This window comes from Pempheris klunzingeri, chromosome 6 (genome assembly GCF_042242105.1).
Source record: "Pempheris klunzingeri isolate RE-2024b chromosome 6, fPemKlu1.hap1, whole genome shotgun sequence".
Lineage (NCBI taxonomy): Eukaryota > Metazoa > Chordata > Actinopteri > Acropomatiformes > Pempheridae > Pempheris > Pempheris klunzingeri.
The window spans coordinates 20741170-20763677 of NC_092017.1; the positions used below are offsets into that span (position 1 = coordinate 20741170).

Here is a 22508-nt window from a genome sequence, read left to right on the forward strand (position 1 = left end):
TGGTAGTGGAAATCCGAAATTGGACTGTGCTTGAGGTTATGTATCATGTTCATGGTATAAAATGAACTGCAAGAACTGTACACGTTTAGTTAGTTTGGAACTGAGACTCTGAGCTCTAGTAAAAGGTTTTCAAAGTACTTCACCAGAAGAGGGCAGCAGCAGCTCACACTGTGATTGGGTCGGCAGTCTGTCTGCTCTCCCTGCTGGACACTCGCTGCAGATGCACAGAGCTGCAGGTATCTCCACGTCACAAGGCTCAGCAAAACATAGTGAAAAAAAAGAATTTTTAGAGAATTAGAAATGTTTATTACTTATTGCATTCAATACTTTTAGACATCAATGCCTCATGGAAGTACACAGTTACAAAAAATGGTCTTATAATAGCATCAAAGAAAATAAATTCATACAAAAATAAATGGCTCGCAAATGGTTTGTAAAATGACAACAACGTTCTTCATAAAAATACAAATGCACGACAAATCAAAAGTGTGTCTAAAGAATTTCATAAAGTACTCTAGATCGAAACACTTTAGGTGGATTAATACAAAAATTACCACACATGGAATCAGCAGAAGATCATTTTCATTGGCAACGAATCAAACAAAATGATGAGTAGCTTATAGACAGTGACAGAAACAGTGTTTTCCAGTTTGTTGAGGAGCGTGCGTGACAAGAAATGTTTTTACTTTATCTGCATAGCTGAAGCACACTTTGAATGACCACTGATTAAAAACAAGCCACTATGGCTCCTTAGTATGTACAAATAACAGATAATGCCATCACAAATGCTGAATCTCATAAACAGATACTGTAAATTTGTTCTGGATACATGATAGGATTCATTACAAGTATATACAATACAACAATGGCACACATATCTCATCGGCCGTTTCCTCCCCTTTTTGGTCTCACTGCATCTGTGACAATCAGTATCAAAATCTCAGTTTAGACAAAAAGCCGGTACATAAATAAAATGCACACATGGTGCCAACATAGAGCGGTTAACTTGACCAGTGCTGAACTTAGTTACAAACACTGACGCATGAGATGAGAAAAGCATACCTAAAGTTCATTTGTGACAAAGATAACGCCGTGCCAAAGGTTAAGAGAAACTGTAGATTTGTTTGCGAAGAAACCCAGCAACCCGTCTCAGCCATTACTACGTTCTCTACAATACTGTTCCACCTCTTATCTGTGGAGATAAAACAAAGAAAAGTTTCCAATCTTTCGAGCAAACAGAGCTGCGGGAATGGAGCGCTGTGTTTTCTCAGGTGACTGAAGGCCAGGTGACTTTCAAACAACCTCTCTCCAGCCACACCCTCTGGCCCTCACGAGCGGCTGACCACTGCGAACAACGACCTTTGAAAAAAAAGATGGCAGTGTCTGATGGGGAAGTGGCTGCAGCTGAGCTTCCATTTTCTTCCATAAAAAGTAGTTTTTTTTAAACATAACTGATGAGAGTGAAAGAAGGAAAACACAAGTCAAGATCATTGTTATTAACATACAGTATGTTCCCTATGTGAGCGTGTGTGTCCAGTGTGTGTTGGTTCTGTACAGGTAACTTTGGTCTCAGCGTGCCACAGAGTCTTGGTAGTGTTTGGGAGTGTGTCTTGGCCTGTGTCTGTGAGCGTGTGCTGCGTAGACCACAGAGCTGAGTGTCGGCTCTCAGCGGACTCATGAGTGGTTCTTGTCGTAGTCCTTCACCATGCGTTTGATGTGGAACAGTTTGTGTCTCAGCCTGCGGCACTGTTTCTTCTTAGACTTGTAGTCCGGAGTCTACAGAGCAGAGGGAGAAAAATGAGTCGTTTAATACATATACGTGCATAAAACAGTAGACTGTGAAAGTGTTGGCTCCTGTGCTTTAAAAAAAACATAATAAAAGCTATGACAAACCGTCAAGAGGCAGCTACAGAATCTTTATATGAATAAAATACTTACTGTAGTATTTGTGATTAAGTCTTAATGGTGTTTGATTTATAAACCGTATCATCAGACATGTCTCCTCACCTGCTTCAGATCCTTCAGCTGATTATATTCCTCTGCTACAGCCTGTGGAAACACAAGGGAAAAACATATGTTATGTTCCAGTGTCCTTCACATACAAACTGTCTTTTCCTGAATAATTCTGTTTCTGTGTCTTAATGTGTCCATCTGGGTCTTTGTATCTATTCACTGCCATAAAGAATTGTGTCGGGTAGCAGGAGACACATAGCTGGAACATTTTTTAAGTCAGATATGTTGGATATCAGGTCACGGCACACCTGAGAATCTGATTGTGCAAATGCTAAAAGATATGGGTGCGAGTTGAACTCTTATTTTAATGATTTCCATTCTTCCTATTGTGCCCCATGTCAGCAGAATCCCCTTAAACCTTTCTTCTGTATTCACGTGTCTTATCTAATCATCTCCATCCACTGTTTGAGTTAGAATAGACGGGGATGATCTTCCTTATTCCATTCCTGATTTTCTTCCCTTACTGGGATGTTTGTCCCGCGAAGCCTTTCTCTCACCTGGTATTTGGCAGAGGTGTCATCCAGCGTGTCCAGCTGCCGGCTGAGTTTATTCAAATGATCATTAATGTCGTCCATCTCCGTACACAGGCGCTTGTATTCCTTAAGGTCAGCATCAAACTCCCTCTTATAGTCTTGGCGCTCAGCATCAGATGTTATCTCTGGGTATGCACTGGAGGAGGAGGAGGGGGTGAAGAAGATCAGCGTCAGAGATTAAAGAAATACAGCACACTTAAATACATTTTTTGAGCTGTAAACTAAATGATATGACTGTGCTGTAAAGAAACACATCACTGCTGGTGTTGATATCCACATTTCTTACTAAATATATAACAATCTGCATTTCATGGGTTGAGTGTGGCTCAACACACCATCTACTGTTTTAAATCAGCTTGAACCTTGCAAGGCCAATGCTGAGATCGATTAGTTGGGACCTGCCTAAGTCATGAAGTTTATACGTTGTTAACGCGCAACTCTGTGGAACCACGCTTATTTCTAAATATACACAGGTCAGTTTATGCTGTTCTGAGAACATCCACTAACCAGCCCTCTAAATAACGTGCTTGTTAAGTCACTACTCCCTACACTACAGAGCCATCAGTCACAGAAGTTCACAGAAGTACAGAGACGGAGACATCTCTGGAGAGAAAGCTGAGCTCTCTCTCCAGCTTTGGGCATGACTGGAGCTGGAGCCAAAGGCTCGAATTGATTCAGCACAAGACTATGATGTCGCTTCAGGGGATTCTGGAGGGGGAAAGTCCCCTATTTCAAAAGAGTCCTCTGTGGCATAGGTGCCTAATGATATGTCGCTTTTTCTGCCCTCCCAGCTCTTTACATCTCTTTCCCATTTTCTAGCATTTGCAGTGGGTGCATTTCCCCTCGGGGATTAATAAAGTATACTGATTGATTGATTTCAGCTCAGACTTGGAGGTGATGTTACACTTAAATCTGTATGATTCCCTACATCACTTGAGAACACCATACCACCTTCACCTTCAGGCTATCAGGTTCACTCCTGAACCACAGGAACACAGTGCACAGGCCAATGAGGTACACTGTAAGTGCTGATTTCAGTAATGGTGTGTTTGGCTTCATGTCTCCCTCTGGTATATTTGTTAAAGTCTGGGCCAATCGAACCGCGGCCCAATATAACGACTTTCTCATAAACTACATTGACTCCCATGTTTTGTACCTTTGGCCCAATTCTCTCACTGTGCCTGAGTTAAACCCATGTGAAGTGGCATGCCTCAGAGGATTAACTACTCTCCTGGACAGACTGAGGCATGCACTGACTGACTGTAGAGCTCTTTCCCCACTTTGCTGTTTTAACATCTTTTTATTTACTATTCTATAACTGCATATTTCTGTCTGAAAGCCACCTCCTAGCTGCATTTTCCTGTAAATCACTGACTTACAGTTATGTTTTTCATATATAAGTATTAAGGTCTGGTCCTGAGGGAGCGACAGTATTTAACTGTAATCTACGTTCTACGTTCTTTGGAAATAATTTTCCCTTTTTCCATTTCCATCTTTAATCCAGAGTGTATGAGCTGCATAGAGATACAATAGTTGTTGCGGAAGCTTGATTCTCACCTCTCCCACTCTTCTCCATCAAGTTCATTGCCTGTCTCTCCTCCTGTCGTGTATTCTGTCTCATACTGAGACTCATCCAGCTCAGGGTTGCGTCTGCGTCTCTTGCCCCTGTTGGCAGAGGGTTTCCGTCCCCCGCCGGTCTCCTCTGAAGGGCTGGAGCTGGTACGTCCGCCATGGGAGAACACTTCTGACGGCCGGCTGGTGGTCCTCTCTGAGTACCTGCAGGGCAACAACAAAATCTTCAAAACGTCTGTCATGACTGGCTTCCACTGGAGCCACCAGAAAACTTATCAAAAATAAAACTTTGATGAGGTTAAATAGGTGACTGGGAGCGGAATGTGTGTTTATGTTTGGCGTTCTGTGTCTCCCACTGTTTCTACTTATATCAATCTAACAAATATGATGAAATTGTTTGTTGCACTTTTCATATTGGTGAAAGTACAGTAAAAATTGATTTATGTATTGTAAATGGCTGTATTATTAATGCACAAACCCTGCTAAAAGTTAAATTTCCCTGAGAGAGACCTGATTAGTCGTCATAAATAATGCTGTATTTGCATCTTTACTACAAAGCTTCACTGCCTTTTTTCATCCCTGGGTCTTGCTTTAATTCATCCTCAAAGGCCCAACAATAATATAAGCAGCCTGTATACAGTCTGAGAGGCAAAAGCTGGGGCAAAAAAAAACAAAACAATTTCCCATCCTATGTGGAAATTACAAAACTACATTATATGAAACAAATTAAGCAAAAGGCAAAATTACACAACCAACATCGTGGCCCAGATAACACCAAGAACTAAAGGTGAATGTGAGACTGTCTGTGACCAAAGAAAACAAATATCTACTGACGTGGCGCAGACAGATGCCATATGGAGGAAATTAAACACTTGGAACCACTAATGGTTATTATCTCACAGCCTCCGGTTTGACTCTGTGCCATGAGGAGGGCTCACAGTGACCAGTAGGCAGGTACAGCTCTTTAATAACAGGAAGGAGGAATCATGCTCCATTTTGTAGGTTTGTAGGGATTTGTAGAGGAATCCAAATCCAGCGGTGCAGATATTACAGATTCTTACAAAAAAGGCTGCATTAGGTCAACAACAAAGAGTACAGAGCAGGTCTTCAGGCAAACATTCTTCTGCTTATGAAAATGCCATCTATGTTTACTTTGTGACAGAGGAAATCAGCAAAATAATAATATTCTGTACTTTGAACGGAGCCAAAATCCTTGCAGTGGCTACAAAAAATTTGATTATTTTGTTCTTGTGTCTGCGAGCATCAACAGTTTAAGTCCAAACTAATCAGGTCATTCAGAGGATATTTTTGACACAAGCTCAGCCTGTTTTTTCAGACGTACTGAGATCAGAGTTTGTAAAGCTTTTTATTCAAGCCCTTTTCAAGTATTTTCAAGGTACCTAAACCAGAAATTTCCAGACTTTTGAGTCCTTTATCATCACTTCTAAATTGCTACTACAGCTGCCATTGTGTGCAGAATTTCTTTATACCACAGAAATCAGTGTTTGTCAATTTGCTTTAGTCTACCTGCTGTTTATATTAACTTTGATTTGTTTTGATCAGGATTATTTAATGCTTGTTAGGGATTACATGAGGAATTCTGTAGATGATACACCAGATTATGTTGAAAATGAAGCACTTTTAACAGAGTATGTTCAAATTCAAGCCATTTCCAAACTTTGGAAAGTTGACAGTTAAAATCAAGCATTTGGCAAACTTTCAAGAGAATGTATGAACCCTGTAAGATGTTAAAAAACTGTAATGGCTGATGCACACCGTAGTCCAGAGGGCATTAATGCAAACAAAAACAAGGTGCTTAAGAATTTCTTGCTATGAAGAAAAGCAAACACATTTGTTCACAAACATCCTGGCTTTTCCCTTCCTCAGAGATTTCAATGAACATGAGAAAAAAACAAGGGAAAGTTAATCCCACAAGGGCTCAAAGGTCACACACACTCAGCTCGGTTTGTGGGTAGGGCAATATGTTTTGACAGGCTTTAAAGCAGAGCAGTGATGAGACATTGCTTGTGTGAGTCACGTGTTTAGAAGTTCATTGTTTGCGTGGAGTCTTATAAAGAGTGTATAAACTCAAATGTTGTAGTTATCTTTTTAAAAGACATTACTATCTAAAAAATTTAAGTAATTCTGCTAATGGACACACCTGTCCGATCACAGCTGAAATATTTCTTAAAAATAAAAAAAAATTACATTTTATCTTATTCTGGTCAGTCATATCTTGTTATACGCCAAACATAAATTAAAAAAATAATGATATTTTATATTATATTATTTTGTATGATTTATGTGGGACATAAATAAATCCACCCAAATGTGATTTGGGGGAACTGGCCAAGTCTGTTCATCCAAAAACTTTGTTCACATTTTCAAAAGAGCTCTTATAGCCATTTTTGTTTCACTCAGAAATATGTCACATTGCAGCAGGTGAAGACGCTCTAAATTTCACTGTGGCTTTAAGAAACATTAAATCAGTCTTCATCTGATTTGCATGTACAATAGAAAAGGGGGCTGAGAATACACATGGTCACCTACTCGTTGTTGTCGTAGGTGTCCTCATTATAGGAGCTGCTGTCCACCTTGGCTGGGGGGTAGGAGATGACACTGTTCGCTGAGGCGTTGAGCAGCCCGCCTCCCTTCTCTGACACCAGCAGGGTGGGGGCATCTTGAACGCTGCGGCTTTCCTCCACATTGTTCACCTACGGCAGGCAGGAAGAAACAGGAGGAACAGACTCAGCAAACACAAACAAACAACTAAAGCATTCACAAAGACCAGATTTCACTGCAGGCTCATTCTCTCACTGACATCCTGTTATTTCCTGTTATTTAGTCATTAGAGTATTTTTCTCCTCTTCGGTCTTAGGAGAAGAGAAAAGCCATCTCTTCACCATAGGCAAAAATGTAGCAATTAGTGCCAAGTTTGTGAGAGCAGTCAGGCATGTCTTTAGATGGCACAGTCCTACTCCTCGGTGAAATGAGGCTTATCTGCTTGATTCACCGTGCTTGAAAAGGTCAAGAGAACAAAAACACAAGATGACTAAAGGCTAATTGCAAAATAAACCGAACACTAACCATGAAAAAACCTTTGAGAGCATTAATGGTCTCTTGTTTACAGCACTTGATCAAGTTTTCACATATTTGAAGTCTGTTTCTAATAGCCTTATAAATAAAAAAAAAGGTTAGCCATAAAGCTATAATCTATACACAGAAAATATCACAATAGTTCCAGCTTTGCTTTAACTTCTTTCTCTTGTCTTATGTCTTCATGAACACCTGGAACGGATGTGCTCCTCCTTTCTTTCTAAACTGAAGGAAACAGTGTCTGTCATGTAAATAAATCCTTCTTAATCTGTATTTCCAAGTCTTTCCTGTGAGGTCACACAGCCTGTGTGAGGGAATTCCTCACAATGAAGGCCTCACGGGTGGTCACCTCTTCCCGCTGGGTCCAGTAAATTTATCAATCATTGCATGCCTTAAACACGACCTCCACACAAAGCAGGGAGTCTGAACTTTAAACGGGTCTCAACTCAATGATTCATTGTAGAAGTAAGTAAACTGGTTTTAAACTAAGATTAAATTCTAAGCACGCAAATGTCTGGGTATATAAAATAGCACTGGCAAAGGCTGCAGTGATTTTAATTTTAAAAAACATATGTCTAGAAAAATAACATAACTGTGCAGAGCAGGAGTAACATGCAGAACTAGAAGGCATTAATATTTACTGTACTTGTATTTCAGCACCAGTCCTTGAGAATTGACTATTTCCTAACTATATAAAACCCATACAAAACATCTACCTTCCTGCTGTCTTGGGTGGTACATTACTAAGCAATCTCCTAAATTCCTCACAGAGCAGGAGCAGGGCCTAACATCAGCCTAGCCCCCAAAAAACAATAATCATGGTGGGTGGGGCGCCTGGGTGGGGGAGAGTTGCCCTGCTTGCAGCTGCAGGAGAATCCCGTTTGAAGACTGCACTTCATGTAAGAATTCAAACAATGCCCTCTCACTGTGCAGCACAGAGGCCGCTGGGCAGTGAGCAGCATATGTAAGCACAGTAAGAACGTCAGAGAGTCGTGGAGGAGATGAAGTAGTGGATGTGGATGAGGACAGAATGCACTAAAAGAAAGAAAAGTTGAGCAGAGGCAAGGAGAGCCATGATGTAAAAGGCATAAAAAATTTGGTGTTGTTGGAGTGAAAATGCAAAAGACTGCAAAGACAACTATAGTCTCTAAGTCAAGCTGTAGCTAGAGCAGTTTAACTGGTTAAGTTTACCTAGAAGTTGTCTCTGAATGATAGCTTTGAAAAAAGGAATCCAGGAAATATTTTTGGTTAATTCTATTTAGATAACCAATATATGCATGAATTGATATTGAAAAGAAAAAAATCTGTTTAAATCTATTGGACTATAGACAAATTGCAGTTAGATATTTTTCCCCAAATCTTTCATCCCCACTCTACACTGTTCCTCTGTGAAGAGAGAAGAGTCAGTAATGCAAAACATTTTAGTTAATTAACATTAAAGTAGTAAACTCAGACCAGAGATACCACTTGGGAGGAAAGAATTACAAAACCTTTGTTGTCCAGAGTCTAGAAACATTTTGTTTCTCATATAATATCACTCTAAATTGTTAAAAGCACAGACGGTATTATATAAAAATGTTAGGCTATTGCTTCAAACCACATTCACTCTATTTGGATGTTTAATCCACCTGCCTGGGACGCTTCACTCTACATGTGTGCAGCACTTCAGTGTTTCCAGCACACAGACAGCCCTGCAGAAACCGACTGTGATGACCTCATGCAGCAGACACAATGCAGCCCCCTCCCACCGGGCCACATGAATGAGGCCAGTGTGTGAGGTCATCACACAGAGTATACCAGGCCTCCCCGAGCTCAGCAACAGAGATGGGTCCAATCTAAAACCGGCCACAGGCTTAGACTGTCACTGGCCTGTGTTTAAAGGAGCCAAACAAACTCAATGACTCATTTTTGTGGCACAGATGCAGTGTGCAGGTAGTGCAGCAGTGAAGGAAATAAATAAAGGGAAGGAAATAAATAACCTGCAGCGTGGAGCATTGGAACTATGAGGAAAATGAGGACAGGGCGTCTACCACACTAAGAGCCCCTGTTACAAAGATAAAATATGTATGTCAGCCATAGTACAATAGTACAGTTTGGCACATGATGTAAGCATATCTCTTACTTCGTATCTCTTTTTACAGATATGTCAAGAATTGTGAAATTTGTACACGTCAGCACTGTACCTACAATCAGTCCAATGACATAAGTGAGCACGGCTCCGCTGTCAGACAGTGGTGCTAGTCATAGCAGAGGAAAATGAGGACGCCAGTCTACCACACTAAGAATCCCTGTTTATTGAGGCTGTTACAAAGATAAATTATGTATGTTAGCCATAGTACAGTCGGCCAATAAGACTATACATACTATAATGCCACACTGACCTGCTTTTGTAGGAATAATGTCTCAAGCAGTAAATAGGAGTCAAATATGTCCCACAACCTACATACAAGTTTTAATCTTGAAGACTGAATGCAGAAAGATCTGATTGTAATGACATTAAATCATCAAGACATCTTTAACTCTTTATAGCAATATCTACATCAAGTATATCTAGAATTGTGAAACGTATACACTCCATTACTGTACCTACAATCAGTCCGATGATGTCAGTGAGCATGGCTCCATTATCAGACACTGGTGCTAGTCATAAGATTCACTCTGGGCTTGTCTCGTCTGTTCGGCTCTGCTTGTACACCTCCGTGTACATGATGCCATGTTCTAGGCAATGACAACAACCCTCAAAAACAAACAGCTCTATATAATCCAGTTTAACACCATGTCTGTTTAGTGCTCCTTTTGGTACTGTCCAGTCAGCGCGAGAGATAAATTGTTACTCAGAGCACTTGCTGCAGTCTGACTAATTCAATCAAACCACAGAGCTAAGCTAGGATGTCTGAGTCCCTAAAGAGTACAGATACATATGCTTAGGCATGGCTAGGGGAGTGTTGTAAGACTTATCAATGGCACTTAGCATAGGAATTAGAGGAATGAGCGGGGGGTTACACGGACAAATCAACTAGCAGTATTTAGTTTGGCTTACTAATTGCTTTCTTGCATACTTCAAGGATTTCTGCTTTCTGATTTCTTTCACTTGCAAATGGCACATATGTAGTGTATGTCATGTGTGTATGTGTATTGGTTTGTGTTCTTGATGACACTCGCTTGCATAATGTTTGAAAAAACATTGGATATTGTGGAGCATGCTTTATTACTTTGTGTAGAGAAAAGAAATATTCTATACACCCAGGGTTCATTTAGTTTTAAGATAAAAAAAAAAGCTGGGAAAAAAGCTTACAAAAGAGTGCATAGACATGCTGGTGTTTTAAACCTTGTTTACCAGAACTATTCTGTTAGTGCTGTTTATAGCCACAAAGACTTTTGTCTTCTGTTAGATTATATGAAACAGGCATCATTTGAAAAGTTGCTGGTCAATGATCAACTGATATCTCAGGTAACGGTCCCACATGACTGCTGTGATGTTGACATTTAAAAACCCGAAGGCAGGCTCTCTAGAAACCACCTGCCTGCTTACTATCTTCTCAGGTGGTTAATGATTACTCAGAGTGAAACCAGGTAGTAGACCATGAGCAAACACTGACTGACTGCTATCAGCCCTGACCCTGAACAAAGTGACTCAGTCAAAGGAAACACTGTTAAGGTAGTGTGATTGTTTCCCTGCTGGATCTTAGAAACTGATAAAGATCCATATAAGACGCTCCTTTTGGACTTTCAACTCATTAAGACAACCAATGAAAACATATAAGAGACTTAAACTGCTGAACAACACTGCAAAGTACATCTGGTTCTGTTGTGCAGCTGTCAAAAATAGCATAAGCATACAAACCGGCCTCGAGAATGTGCAAGTCTCAGCTCGGCTATTTACTGCATCTGCATCACCGCAACCACCTAACCTATCTTTATAACTGATGACTACCTTAGCAGGATGACTACCTCACTGATGACCTGCCTGCTTACCTTGTTTGGAAACTAATTTGACACGTACAGGTTTCCTAAACATTTTCACTCACATACATTTCCAAAGTTCTCTGTAGACTTTTCGGACCACATTTGGGATCTGAGCGCAAATAGCTAGATGTTTATCATGTAATTAAATGGTTTTAAAATCCAGCTGTTGACATGTATGTTACTAGACGTTATATTTTTTGTACTAGATTGTCAAGCCAGTCCTTCCAAAATTTGCATTTACCCACAATTGTGGCCGTTCAGTCCAGTCCAGTCCAACGTTGGACCACTGTCAAACATCTGTGTCTTTTAGCAATATGAACTGAAAAGTAGCTGAAAAAAATTGGATAATCAATCAATTTTCACAGCGTCTGTGAAGCCTTGTTTATTCACTGTGTCCATGGAAACGACGATGACCGCAGGCATACAGGAGTGGCTTCCTTATAAACAAATAACAGTTTGTTTACTTTTCTTCATCACTTCATCATCACTGCATAATGCTCAATGATTTTCAGACAAGCCTACTATTTGTGTATTTGTGATGTTTTGTGTTGTATGTATGCAATTCATACAAGTAACTGCTGCATTTTCTACTAACTAACCATCAAGAAGGCCCAGCAGCGACTGTGTTTTCTGAGGAGACTGAGGAGTTGAGTCTGAGTTTGGCATGCCAGCCAAGATTCTGTCTAACTTCCTGAGTAGCTCCATCACTGTGTGGTACGGGAACTGCACAGCTCAGGAGAGGAAGGCTCTCCAGCGGGTGATCAAGACAGCACAGCACATCTCTGGTGCTGCCTTCCCCACGCTGCAGGACACTTACCGGACCAGGGTCCTCATTAATGACGGATCACACCCCCAACACAGCCTCTTCACACTGCTGCCATCAGGCAAGCTCTACAGAAGTGTGAAAGGACGACTCGCCTTACGAAGAGTTTCTTTCCACAAGCCATCAGGCTTGTGAATGAATCCCACATACACTCACACTGAAACGGACTAACTAACTGAACATGCACTTTAAAATCCATACTGTTATCTTTCTGTTTACATGTAAAATGCACTTTATGTTCTGGCTGTAAACACTTCCACCAAAGTTTACATCACGCACAGTGCACTTTACGACCACTGCTGCTGCTGGCTCAGGTGTTGTATAGTTATAGTTTATCATACTCTGCTTACTTATATTTATTTATTCATTTAGACCCTTTTATTTTAAATTTTAGAATGTTACCTAGATTGTATTTGCTCGGTGATAGGGGTACCTGCAGAGTAAGAATTTCATTGTACAGTGTAACTGTCTGGTTTTCTGTGCATATGACAACAAACATCTTGAATCTTGAATCTAACTAACGAACTACTACTAACTACCAACTAATTTGGTTCTGAGCGTCTGGATCCGGTACATTTATGGGGCATAGGGCTGTTTTGCAGACTGTGACGTGCAGGCATACAGGAGGCTCTGCGCAGGAGTGTGTGTTAAGTCACATGCAAAACCTCTTGCCTTAGTTTCGATGACAGCTGGCTCAGGCAAGCCCTCTCTCACACAGAGGTAAACATTTTGGCTGCACTAAGTGCCATGAAAATGCTTGAATGATCAATTTATTTTTAGATATTCTGATTTTAATACTTTAGAAAACAGAACAAAGGCAATAGTCTGGAAATACAAATATTTTTCCTTAATTATTGAGACCTGGAAATGACCATGATCAGATTCTATACTTTCCAAACTACCTGCTTCAGTGCAGAAAAAACACCGTAGTTGATCATTGCACCATGTCACCAAATCCGTTGGTGAACATTGTGCTCCATCAATTTTCCGTAGGCTGGATTTAAACTCTCTGTGACCCCGTTCTTTTGACTGCAAGCTGTGTCTGCACAAACTCAGGGTCAGTTAGGGTCAAATGTGATTTTTCTTTGTAAATCCCATGTAAGTCCAGTCTTATTAAGCTGTGACTACCATCCTGTTGTCTCTTACCCATTCCTCTACGTCTCTGCCCTCTGAGGCCTTCCCGCCAACAAGAGGCTCCTCCCAGTAGATGTTCGGTTTCCCGTAGCGCCAGATCTTCCCTCTTGTTTTGTGTGCAAAGAAAGCCGCAACACTAAACGCAATGACAACCAGGAATCCGCACACCATGGCAATTCCCTAGAAAAGCAAGGACAAGAGAATAAAAATTGCAAAGTTGTCAAGGAGATAAGCAGTAAGATAGAGCTGGTTTATCCTGGTACAAAAAGTACACAATTACACACTTGACATCATTAGGAGAAATGCATATCACAATTTGTGGCTCCATGTACCCAAGAATACAACAAATGCTTCATGATAACAGGCGCCATTACAAAACAGAACAAAACTGATAATGAGAGGCTACAATATGCTTTCCGAGTCCAGATTTATCTCACTTTTCCCACATAACAGCTTTATACACAACTGTTGATGTATGACACTAACGTAAAACCAAAGCGTTTAAATTACATTAATTATACCTAATTTTTTTGATCTGTGGTCCTTCGAATCTTGCAGTCTGAATTGAAAATATATTTTGTGGTCTTCATTTCTCATCCAGCTCAAAATACCTTTCACAGAAACTATTACAGTTACTCATCTAGCCCAATCAATTTATCATGTTATAAATATTCAAATGAGGCCATTGCTAGACTACTACATCTGCCTGAAATTATCCTACAGAGGGTCTTAACCCTAACCAAACACTGAGTCTGCCCTTGACATCTACTAAATATCAACAGGAAAAGCTACAAACCTCCTGTGGGTCCACAAAGCAGTAGTGGTAGAGATACTGGTTGTACATGGGGAAGCCTCCCACTCCCCCCATCTGTGAGTAGCTGGTCTGGTAGAGGTTCTGGCACATCATAAGCATGGGGTTGTACATCATGCTGGAGGAGCCCTGGGCCATGGGGTTCACCCCGACTATATACACAATGCTGATGATGCCCTGGAAAAAAAAACACACAGCATTAGCACACAGTCTTACTGATATTAATTATTGTTGTGCTACTCACTATTCGATTTCGATTCGATTCGATTCGAATTCTGACTAAGATAACACTGTCGGTTCATGTAGCCGGTCATGTAGCCTGTATCTACACTGAATTTGAAAAAAAAATACTCTACTTCAATCAGAAATGGACATTTCTGGAATTATTTAAGAGCAGGAGAATAGAAAGCCCTGATGTAAAAATAAAAACCAAAGGGTTGAGATTTAATAAGAGAAAGTCCAGCCAATGTATATAAATGTCATTTTCTTGAGCTCTTTCTCTTTCCATACTGAATATCTTTACACTCTAAGGCTCCAGCAGGCTGGAATAAAATTAACACACTTGATCCCAGAAAGACTAGTGTCCTTTCATATTTGGATCTACAATATCATTACACTGTGTACTAAACACACTTGGACAAACGTGTGTGGACATGTGTTTTTAGTGGCTCAGTGAATACAGCACTGGGATCTGAACAGAGTTCAACTGAGTCCTGTTTCAGATTATACTTCTGGTATTCAGGGTTTTTCAAAAACATGCACATATAAATGCCATACATAACAGAGCTAGGCGTTTTCAGTGTTAGTTAGGATGTGGGAAGTGTGAGATGTTTCAGCTGGAAAATGCTAATGTAATGCTGCCGGTGTAAAGTACAAACCAAATTTCTCACACATAATTTTAAAACACCTACAATGTGGAGCCATATATGTGTAAGCCGATCTATTATTACTTTTATTATTTTACTTATTTAGTGAGTCTTCAGGCTGAATTTAAAGACACTTAAGTACCACTGTGATTTCTATAAAATGCTGCTCTTTTGTTCCTCTACAGAGAAATTTTGTGCTTCCAATGAATTAATCTCTACAAATGACAGAGATGTGGGAGAGCATGAACACAAAGAAGCCATGAGATGAAAATGTGAATGAGTCTTACCTCCAGGACTGCCATGATGATGCTGCCTATTAGGATGGCCAGAAAGAACTTCCTACTGCGGACGGTGTTGGATTTAGAGAAGCTGCTGATGAAGAAGGCAAGCGCCCCTATGAAGTTAATGGCTGCCATGGCAATCATGGCAGTTTTGGCTGAGTAAGGTGAGATGTAAGAGCCGTAGCTGCTGCCGTAGCCTCCGTAACCTCCGTAACCTCCATAGCCACCGTATCCTGAACCGTAGCTGCCACCGCCGTATCCACTGCCGTAGCCCATTCCCATTCCCATTCCCATTCCCATTCCATACTGCATGTCCCACATGAGAGTGGAAGCTACGCAGGCAAATATCGCCACACACAACACGATCACCGTGGCCATCATGGCCTTGATGATCCCTGGAGGCGACAGCCATTTGTAGAAGTGCTGCGGCTTCTCCTCGATGTAGTAAGATCCCGGCGGAGGTGGGTATGCGTTGTAATCGCTCTGAGGGGCGTTGAAGCTGCCTGGAGGGCCGAAGCCCTTGTTGGATGGCGGGCTGTAGACAGGTGGACTCTCGTACTGCTGCTTGTCAAACATTGCTAAAAGATGTCCGAAACTGTGAAGAAAAACAAAAAAATAGAAAGCTGAGAGAGCAAAGCGCACTGCAGAAAGGTGGAAAGAGTCCGCCTCTGTTTTTCAGCAGTACTGATATGAGTAATGCTCGGTGGAGATATGGGAAAGTTAGGCGTGACTGTCTTTGGTAATGAGGCTTAGTAACAGAACAGTGTAAATGTTTTACCATTTCCAAGGGAGTGTGACTTATGAGGGCACAGGCTCGGCTTGTTTGTGCAATTTTCTCCTGACTATAGGTTGAGTAAATTAGGTTAGGTCTCATATCATATCATGTCACTAGATCAGAACAGCTTTCTCTTCGTTAACAGAAAATAGAAATATTAGAGGAATGACCTTAGCTTTGAGGTCTCTGAACCAGCAAAGTCAGAATGAGTGTGGAGATGTCGGTACCAGGACAGGGAGTGCAGCCAAACAATACTTTCCTTTTTGCCTCTTCACAGGCTGTAGGAGTCTCTCCAGCCCCCACAATGTCCAGCCTGACTTTGAACATTTTACATCCCGCCCTCCAGCTACTTTTGGTTTTTTGTTTTCTTTTCTTTCTGCTACAAATCTAACAGAGAGATATCCAAGGCCACTGTGTATATGAGTTGACAATGCCCATTCTTCTACATAGAGATCTACAGGGAGTGGGCTGCCTACATGTTACGGTGAAAGGCATTTACGTTTTCCTTATTTGTCAACTCAAATCTCAGCCTGAAATGAAAACAATGCTGAGAGCAGTGTGCTTGTAACAGATTGTAACATATCATGTGTTGCTAAAGTGCATGACAATATATTCATTAATTCATTAATCCGAGGGGTGCAAGATATTATGACTTTTTTTTAATCTATTAATCTATTCTCTTTTGATTACAACATAAAATGTAAAAATAAAATAAAATAGTGAAAAATTTCCCCCATGTTCCCAGAGTTTGTTTTACTTTACTTGTTTTGTCAGATCAACGCACAAAGATATGAAGCTTTCAATATACAAAACTGCAAATTCTCACTTTTGAGAGGCAGGAGAACATTTGGGAATTTTGCTTGTTGCAGGTACATTTTCTGTCTATTGACTTGTCGATTCATCTGAGAGCAAAGTAGTTGGTTATTTAATGACGCAACTGTCACAAAATTAATCAGCAACTATTTTGATTTGATTCATTTTTTAAATATCAAAAATGACAAATATTCTCTGGTTCCAGCTTGTCAAACATGAGGGATTTGATGCTTTCTTTAATAAACTGAATATCCTTTAGTTTTTAACTGTAAGTTAAGCAAACCAAGTAATTTGAATATGTCACCTCCAGCTCTGGGTTATTGTTATGAGCATTTTTTTATACTGTGTACTGACATTTTATAGACAAACTGATTAATAAGACGACAATTCATATATTTTTAGCTCTAATTAATTATCAAAGGTTTCATTAGTACATTTCTGTGTTTTGCAGTGGCACCACACCACTGACTGTACATATATCTCCTGCTCAGGCACCTTGGTGGGATTGTGAGGGCGGTAACAGCCAAGATGTTGTGTGTCTCTGACCATTCAGAGACTCAGACATACAGACAGACAGAAAGACAGAGAGACAGACAAACAGAGAGACAGACAGACAGACTGGCACTGCCCACAGCTCACAGTCCCGGGTAATAACTCTCCCCTCTTTATGGGACTCTGGCACACACAGCAGAAGAGGTCTCGCCTCAGAGCCTCCATCCCAGACACCTTCCCATTATTCCCTCCCTCATTCCTACATATCCTTCATCCCCCCTCACAATTCCCCTGTCCCCCAACTCTCTCTTGTCTCCCTCCCTCCATAACTTCTTGCCTTTGTTTGAGGAGCAGGAGGGGCAAAAGTCAAGGCTGCTCGTCACGGGAACAGTGTTGCCATGGAGTTGGGGTAAAAAAAAAAAAAAAGAAGAAGAAGAAAAAAAGAAAATTGGGGCACTGTCCAGGGAGGATCAAACAAGGGCTCCTCTGTGCTGCTCCTGAGTGAGCGATGCAGGAGAAAGAGACAGACAGGCGGGGGGGAGACAGGTGGATGGGTATGCTGCGTGCAGCAGTGTCAGGTGTCCTGTGTTGTTGATCAGCAGGCTGTCGGTAAGCCAGTGGGTCTTACTTTATACTCCGCTGCTGTGTTTCAATATATTATGATAACTGGCAGGAAATAATCTGCAGCTCAGGCCATTTCTGAGCAGTGAAATTACACTGAGAGGGACCAAACAACTGTGAGTTCTGCCTCCCAAGGCTTCACAAACCTGTTAAATAGTCCCTTTTCTGCTTCATAACAAATGGAAAAGTAGAACATTTTGTGCCCAAACTGGGTTTTGCCAGTGTACAGAGGAATCAAAGGCTTTAAAATCTTCAAAATCTAAATCTTAAACTCCTCTAAACCTGTAGAAGAGCAAAATTTGAGCTGAAAACTTTGTATTATTCCTTAAGTATTAAACAAACTAGAGCTGCAATAATTGAAATCATTTGTCAGGAACAAAATGCCAAACATTTCCAGCTTCTCAAATGTAAGAAAAAACTTAATGAGCTGCTTGTTCTTTTGGCAACATTTTCATAAACAGAATATCTTTTGGTTTTGGACTGAATAAGTAGGACAAAACAAGGCATTTTGGCAGAAACTTGGGCTATTACAATGAGCATTTTCCACGATTTTTTGACAGTTCATTGCACAAGAAGCTCAATTATGCATAATTATTAATGGAAAAAACTCTTAGCTGAGGTCTTGCCCACTGAAAACACAAAGACTTATTAGGGACATTTACTCATTAAGGGGAAGACTTTCACTTATTATGCGGCAAATTCCTTTAACACAGTATAGAGAACTTTTACTCAAAGCATTTGCAGTAGCAGCAGAAGCATGGCGGCAATCGTAGCGGTAGCAGAAGTAGTAATAGTAGTAGTAGTCGTAGTAATACAGTGGTATTTGACTAAAACTGGCTCGTAAATCTCATTATAAGGCTGAGCAGAAAGCGCAGCCTTTGGACCACAGTCACAGGTCAGGTCAGACACCCACCAGCCGCAGCCTGAGCTCCACTACAACACAGAGACTCTATCATCTGCTGCTGATAAAGGAATTCCAGTCATACAGTCACATGTCTCACATCTGTCAAAAACAATTAGGCCCCTGCCCCATGTAGGCTGGGACCCACTGGCACACACACAGGAGTCAGCCAAGACTTCCTGCCCAAAATCACCCCACTGAAAAATCTCCTGTACCATAAAAAAAAAACTCAGTAAAACAGGCTGATGTGCACTCAGTTTTAGGTGCACTGATCTAATGCTAATGCACATTAATACAGAAACTGTTCACAGAGATGGTGATTCAACCTAATTGTCATTTAGGGGACTGTGGTGTTGTTGATGTTATAATATTGTAATACTGTGTCCATGCCAGTTCAATCTGTACCAATGAGGGTAGACTAAATATCTAAAACCGAACACAAACATGCCCAACAGTGTTTTGTTTGTACTTTAAAGTTTTTTTGTTAATTTGAAGCATTTTATGCATAATTTGTTACGAGTGAACTGTGTTTTATACTCCAGTGGTGCTCACTTACCATATTTGCTGTAAGGATCCATATTGGATGGAGCTGCAAGTATTTTGATGATTAATAGTTTTGAGCCAATTTTCAGGAAAAAAAAAAAAGTGAATATTTTCTGGTTTCTTTACCTCCCTGTGACAGCAAACTTTTAGTATCTTTAGGTTGTGGACAAAACAAAACATTTGAGGACGTCACCTTGTACTTTAGGAAAAAGAAATCAAAATTTTTCACGACTTTCTGACATTTTATGGTAAAAAAAACAAAACAACAACTAAGCGATTAATCGAAATGATCGACAGATCTGTGCTGGACTACATTAGTTTTATCCGGGTGTACTGAACAAGCTGGCAGCTAAGAGTAGTTAATAAATCATTACCAAGAACTTTACAACACAAAACCTCACAAAATTAGTCATTTTCCTTCCCAAAAAAGTGATTAAAGTACATATATGAGTTATATTTGGGGCATTGTATGTGCTTTAAATACTTTAGTTTCGATCAGTAGTAAAGTAAACAAACCTTTAACATCATCATCATCAAAAAAAAAAAAAAAAAACCTGCTGTGATTTTGTCAGTGGGGTTAACTTTCTGTTTACGTTATTGATCACTGTTTGGCTAATGTTCATGCTTGCAGCCACAATTAGCTTAAATCAACGAGCATTAAGCTAAAGTCTCCGTTATGGAGGTAGGTTTTACTGATTTTGTCAGATTTCTGGTGTAAATCGTTTGAACCCGATTCTTTTTATAATCAAAAACAAACCGTAGTTATCAATCAGTAATGTTTTTAGCTAACTGACTGTTCTGTTATTGAGAAACACGATGAGGGGTCCCACCTGTTGTTACCGTTAGTGCAAATATACCGTTATTACTGAAGCCCTTTTACCTTAAACACCAACTTAACTTTGAACAACTTGTTGAAACACATAAAATAAAGTTCAGTCTGGTGTAAAAACTCTAAATGCTGCTCTGAAAATCACCTTAAATCACCTCCTTCCTTCGTGTTGTCTTACCTGCGGACCGATGAAGGGGAATGAAAAGTGACCACCGTCGGTCTTTCTTCTTTCCTCTGGAAGTTTGGAGCAGTGGAGGATGAAAAAGAAACTACTGAATCCGTAGGAAGATGAGAAGTTTGTGTGTCGGCGTGGAGGTGGAGGTCTTTTCTTGGAGGATAACTTTAAAAAGCTTCTGTTCCAGGCACAGACGGACACCGCGGCTCCTTCTCACTCCGCTGCCTCTGAACAAGTGCTTTGTCCCGCCTGTGCGCGGTGATGAGGCCCGCCGGCCGCACTACACCGCCGGGCTTCTGCCGCCAGGGGTCGGGCTTTCTGCGGGTCACAGCTTCCGCCGGACAATATAGTGCTTCAAAGTAGCTGCAAACATTTTAACGGGGAAAACTGGGGGGGGAGTGATTACAGTTTTACACACACACACACACAAACAAAACAAGCATTATTATTATTCCTGTTAAAATGATCTGTCAATATTAAGAAAAGAGATTTATTGAACACATTTTACATTATTTTTCTTATGCTATGTATTGTAAATATCTGTATGTTTAATAGATAGATAGATAGATAGATAGATAGATAGATAGATAGATAGATAGATAGATAGATAGATAGATAGATAGATAGATAGATAGATGTTATGAAGTTCATCTTTAGACATTTTTATTCAGTTTAACCCATTTTCTAACCATTAGTTCCTTTGAGATCAATGATTGCTAAGGGAGACCTGGACAAGAAAGCAGTGCAGATATTACAGGGAAAACAAGAATAAGGAACACAGAACAAGGAAATATAGAACTTAAAAGATGTGCACTAAACTGTAGAAATGACTAAAATACCTACAGACATAGACAACTAGTTTATAGCCTGACAGACGGAGACGGAGCAGATGAAAGCTTTCTTTTCTGATTTGGTCCGTGCACTTGTAACAGACGACAAAAACACATGTAAAGTCAGATTTGATGGTAATACTAGAAAATGTTTTTCCTAAGATAAAATATTTAACTTGGTTGCTTCTCAGTGTTGATCTCTCATTTACAATAAATCCATGGCCTTTTCTTTTGTCCTCACTGGTCCCTACTTTTTGTTTCTCGCTCTCCTTTTGTTACAGTTAGTATTTCATCTGTCTCACAAGGCTGTTTCAATGTATACATTTAGTTGCATTACCCCAAAAGGGTTTACGTCCTTCTTTATAAGAGAAAATAGCTGATGTACATTATGATTTTCTTGCTAGATGCACTGGGCTGGGATTTCCTTTTCTTGATTTGAAAAAAATGAGACTGCACAATAAAGAGTGAACCATTTAAACACAACAAGAAATTGGCAACAATAGAGAAGGTGACAAATCAAAGCTTGAGAGTAATATACAAACTTTTGTCCTGGCTGCAGAGAACTAATCATCAAAAGAAAACAGGACTTACAAATGATGGTTGGAACTATTGGAATTTATTTTATAAAACTGATTTTTAATGAATTCAAATCACAGACATGTGTAGCTGACTGATTTATGGGTTTGCATGCAAAAATGAAAACATACAATATCTGAACATTATTAAATTATTTTAAATTTCAGAAGGATGCAAGATCATGGAGGAATCATTACAATGAAATCTTTATGTAAATCTTTGCTGTCTCTCTATTTTCCCTGTAGTGTGTAATAGTGGTTATTCTTCTCCAACAGTACATATGATAATGGTCAGGCACTGTATTACAGTTCCCACACACACAAACACACCCACATGTTCAAGAGGAGTCAAGTTCACCCAGTTCAGTTCTTTGGATCGGCACCGCCATCGCTGCCAGGTCAATGAAAACATCCGGCTTCATTCACAGCAGAACGCTGAGGCAGAGGTCGGATCACATCATATTTCAAACATGCGTCTCGTGTTTATCTGCATGAGACGTCTGTCAAGACTGTGAGTCATTCAGGCCGCAGTCTAAGAAGTGCTGAGTCCAGGGCAACAAAATCAAGTCCAGTCGCACCTTACTTATCACTTATAGTATCACCTATATGAAATATTATATTTTGCATTTACAAGTTCTGCCTTTCAATTTATTCTGGTCACAAACTTTTCCTGTGATGAGGAGCTTTTAATATAATTCCCCCCCCTCAGGAAAGCAGTGTAGTTACTGATTCATACACTAGATGGTAGCATGGCTTTCTGCTCTGCATCATTTCTCTTGTCCAACAGCAAAGGCTGTCCTCTCCAAAACTCAAAATGACAAAGTGTGCTCCGTATCCAGCTGACACAGTGGGGTCTAAT

At 40.3% G+C, this 22508-nt stretch overlaps 1 protein-coding gene across 1 annotated transcript; it reads right to left on the reverse strand.

Annotated features, from left to right (window-relative positions):
- Nucleotides 1-287: 287 nt before the first annotated feature.
- LOC139202811 (occludin) lies at nucleotides 288-20256 on the reverse strand. The gene is made up of 9 exons (XM_070832395.1): nucleotides 20248-20256; nucleotides 15102-15690; nucleotides 13934-14125; nucleotides 13150-13317; nucleotides 6669-6832; nucleotides 4104-4322; nucleotides 2511-2682; nucleotides 2008-2049; nucleotides 288-1776 (listed from the first exon to the last, which is right to left on the reverse strand). Exons 2-9 carry the CDS (start codon nucleotides 15669-15671, stop codon nucleotides 1675-1677), a joined length of 1629 nt encoding a protein of 542 aa, XP_070688496.1. The 5' UTR covers nucleotides 15672-15690; nucleotides 20248-20256; the 3' UTR covers nucleotides 288-1674.
- Nucleotides 20257-22508: the final 2252 nt, after the last annotated feature.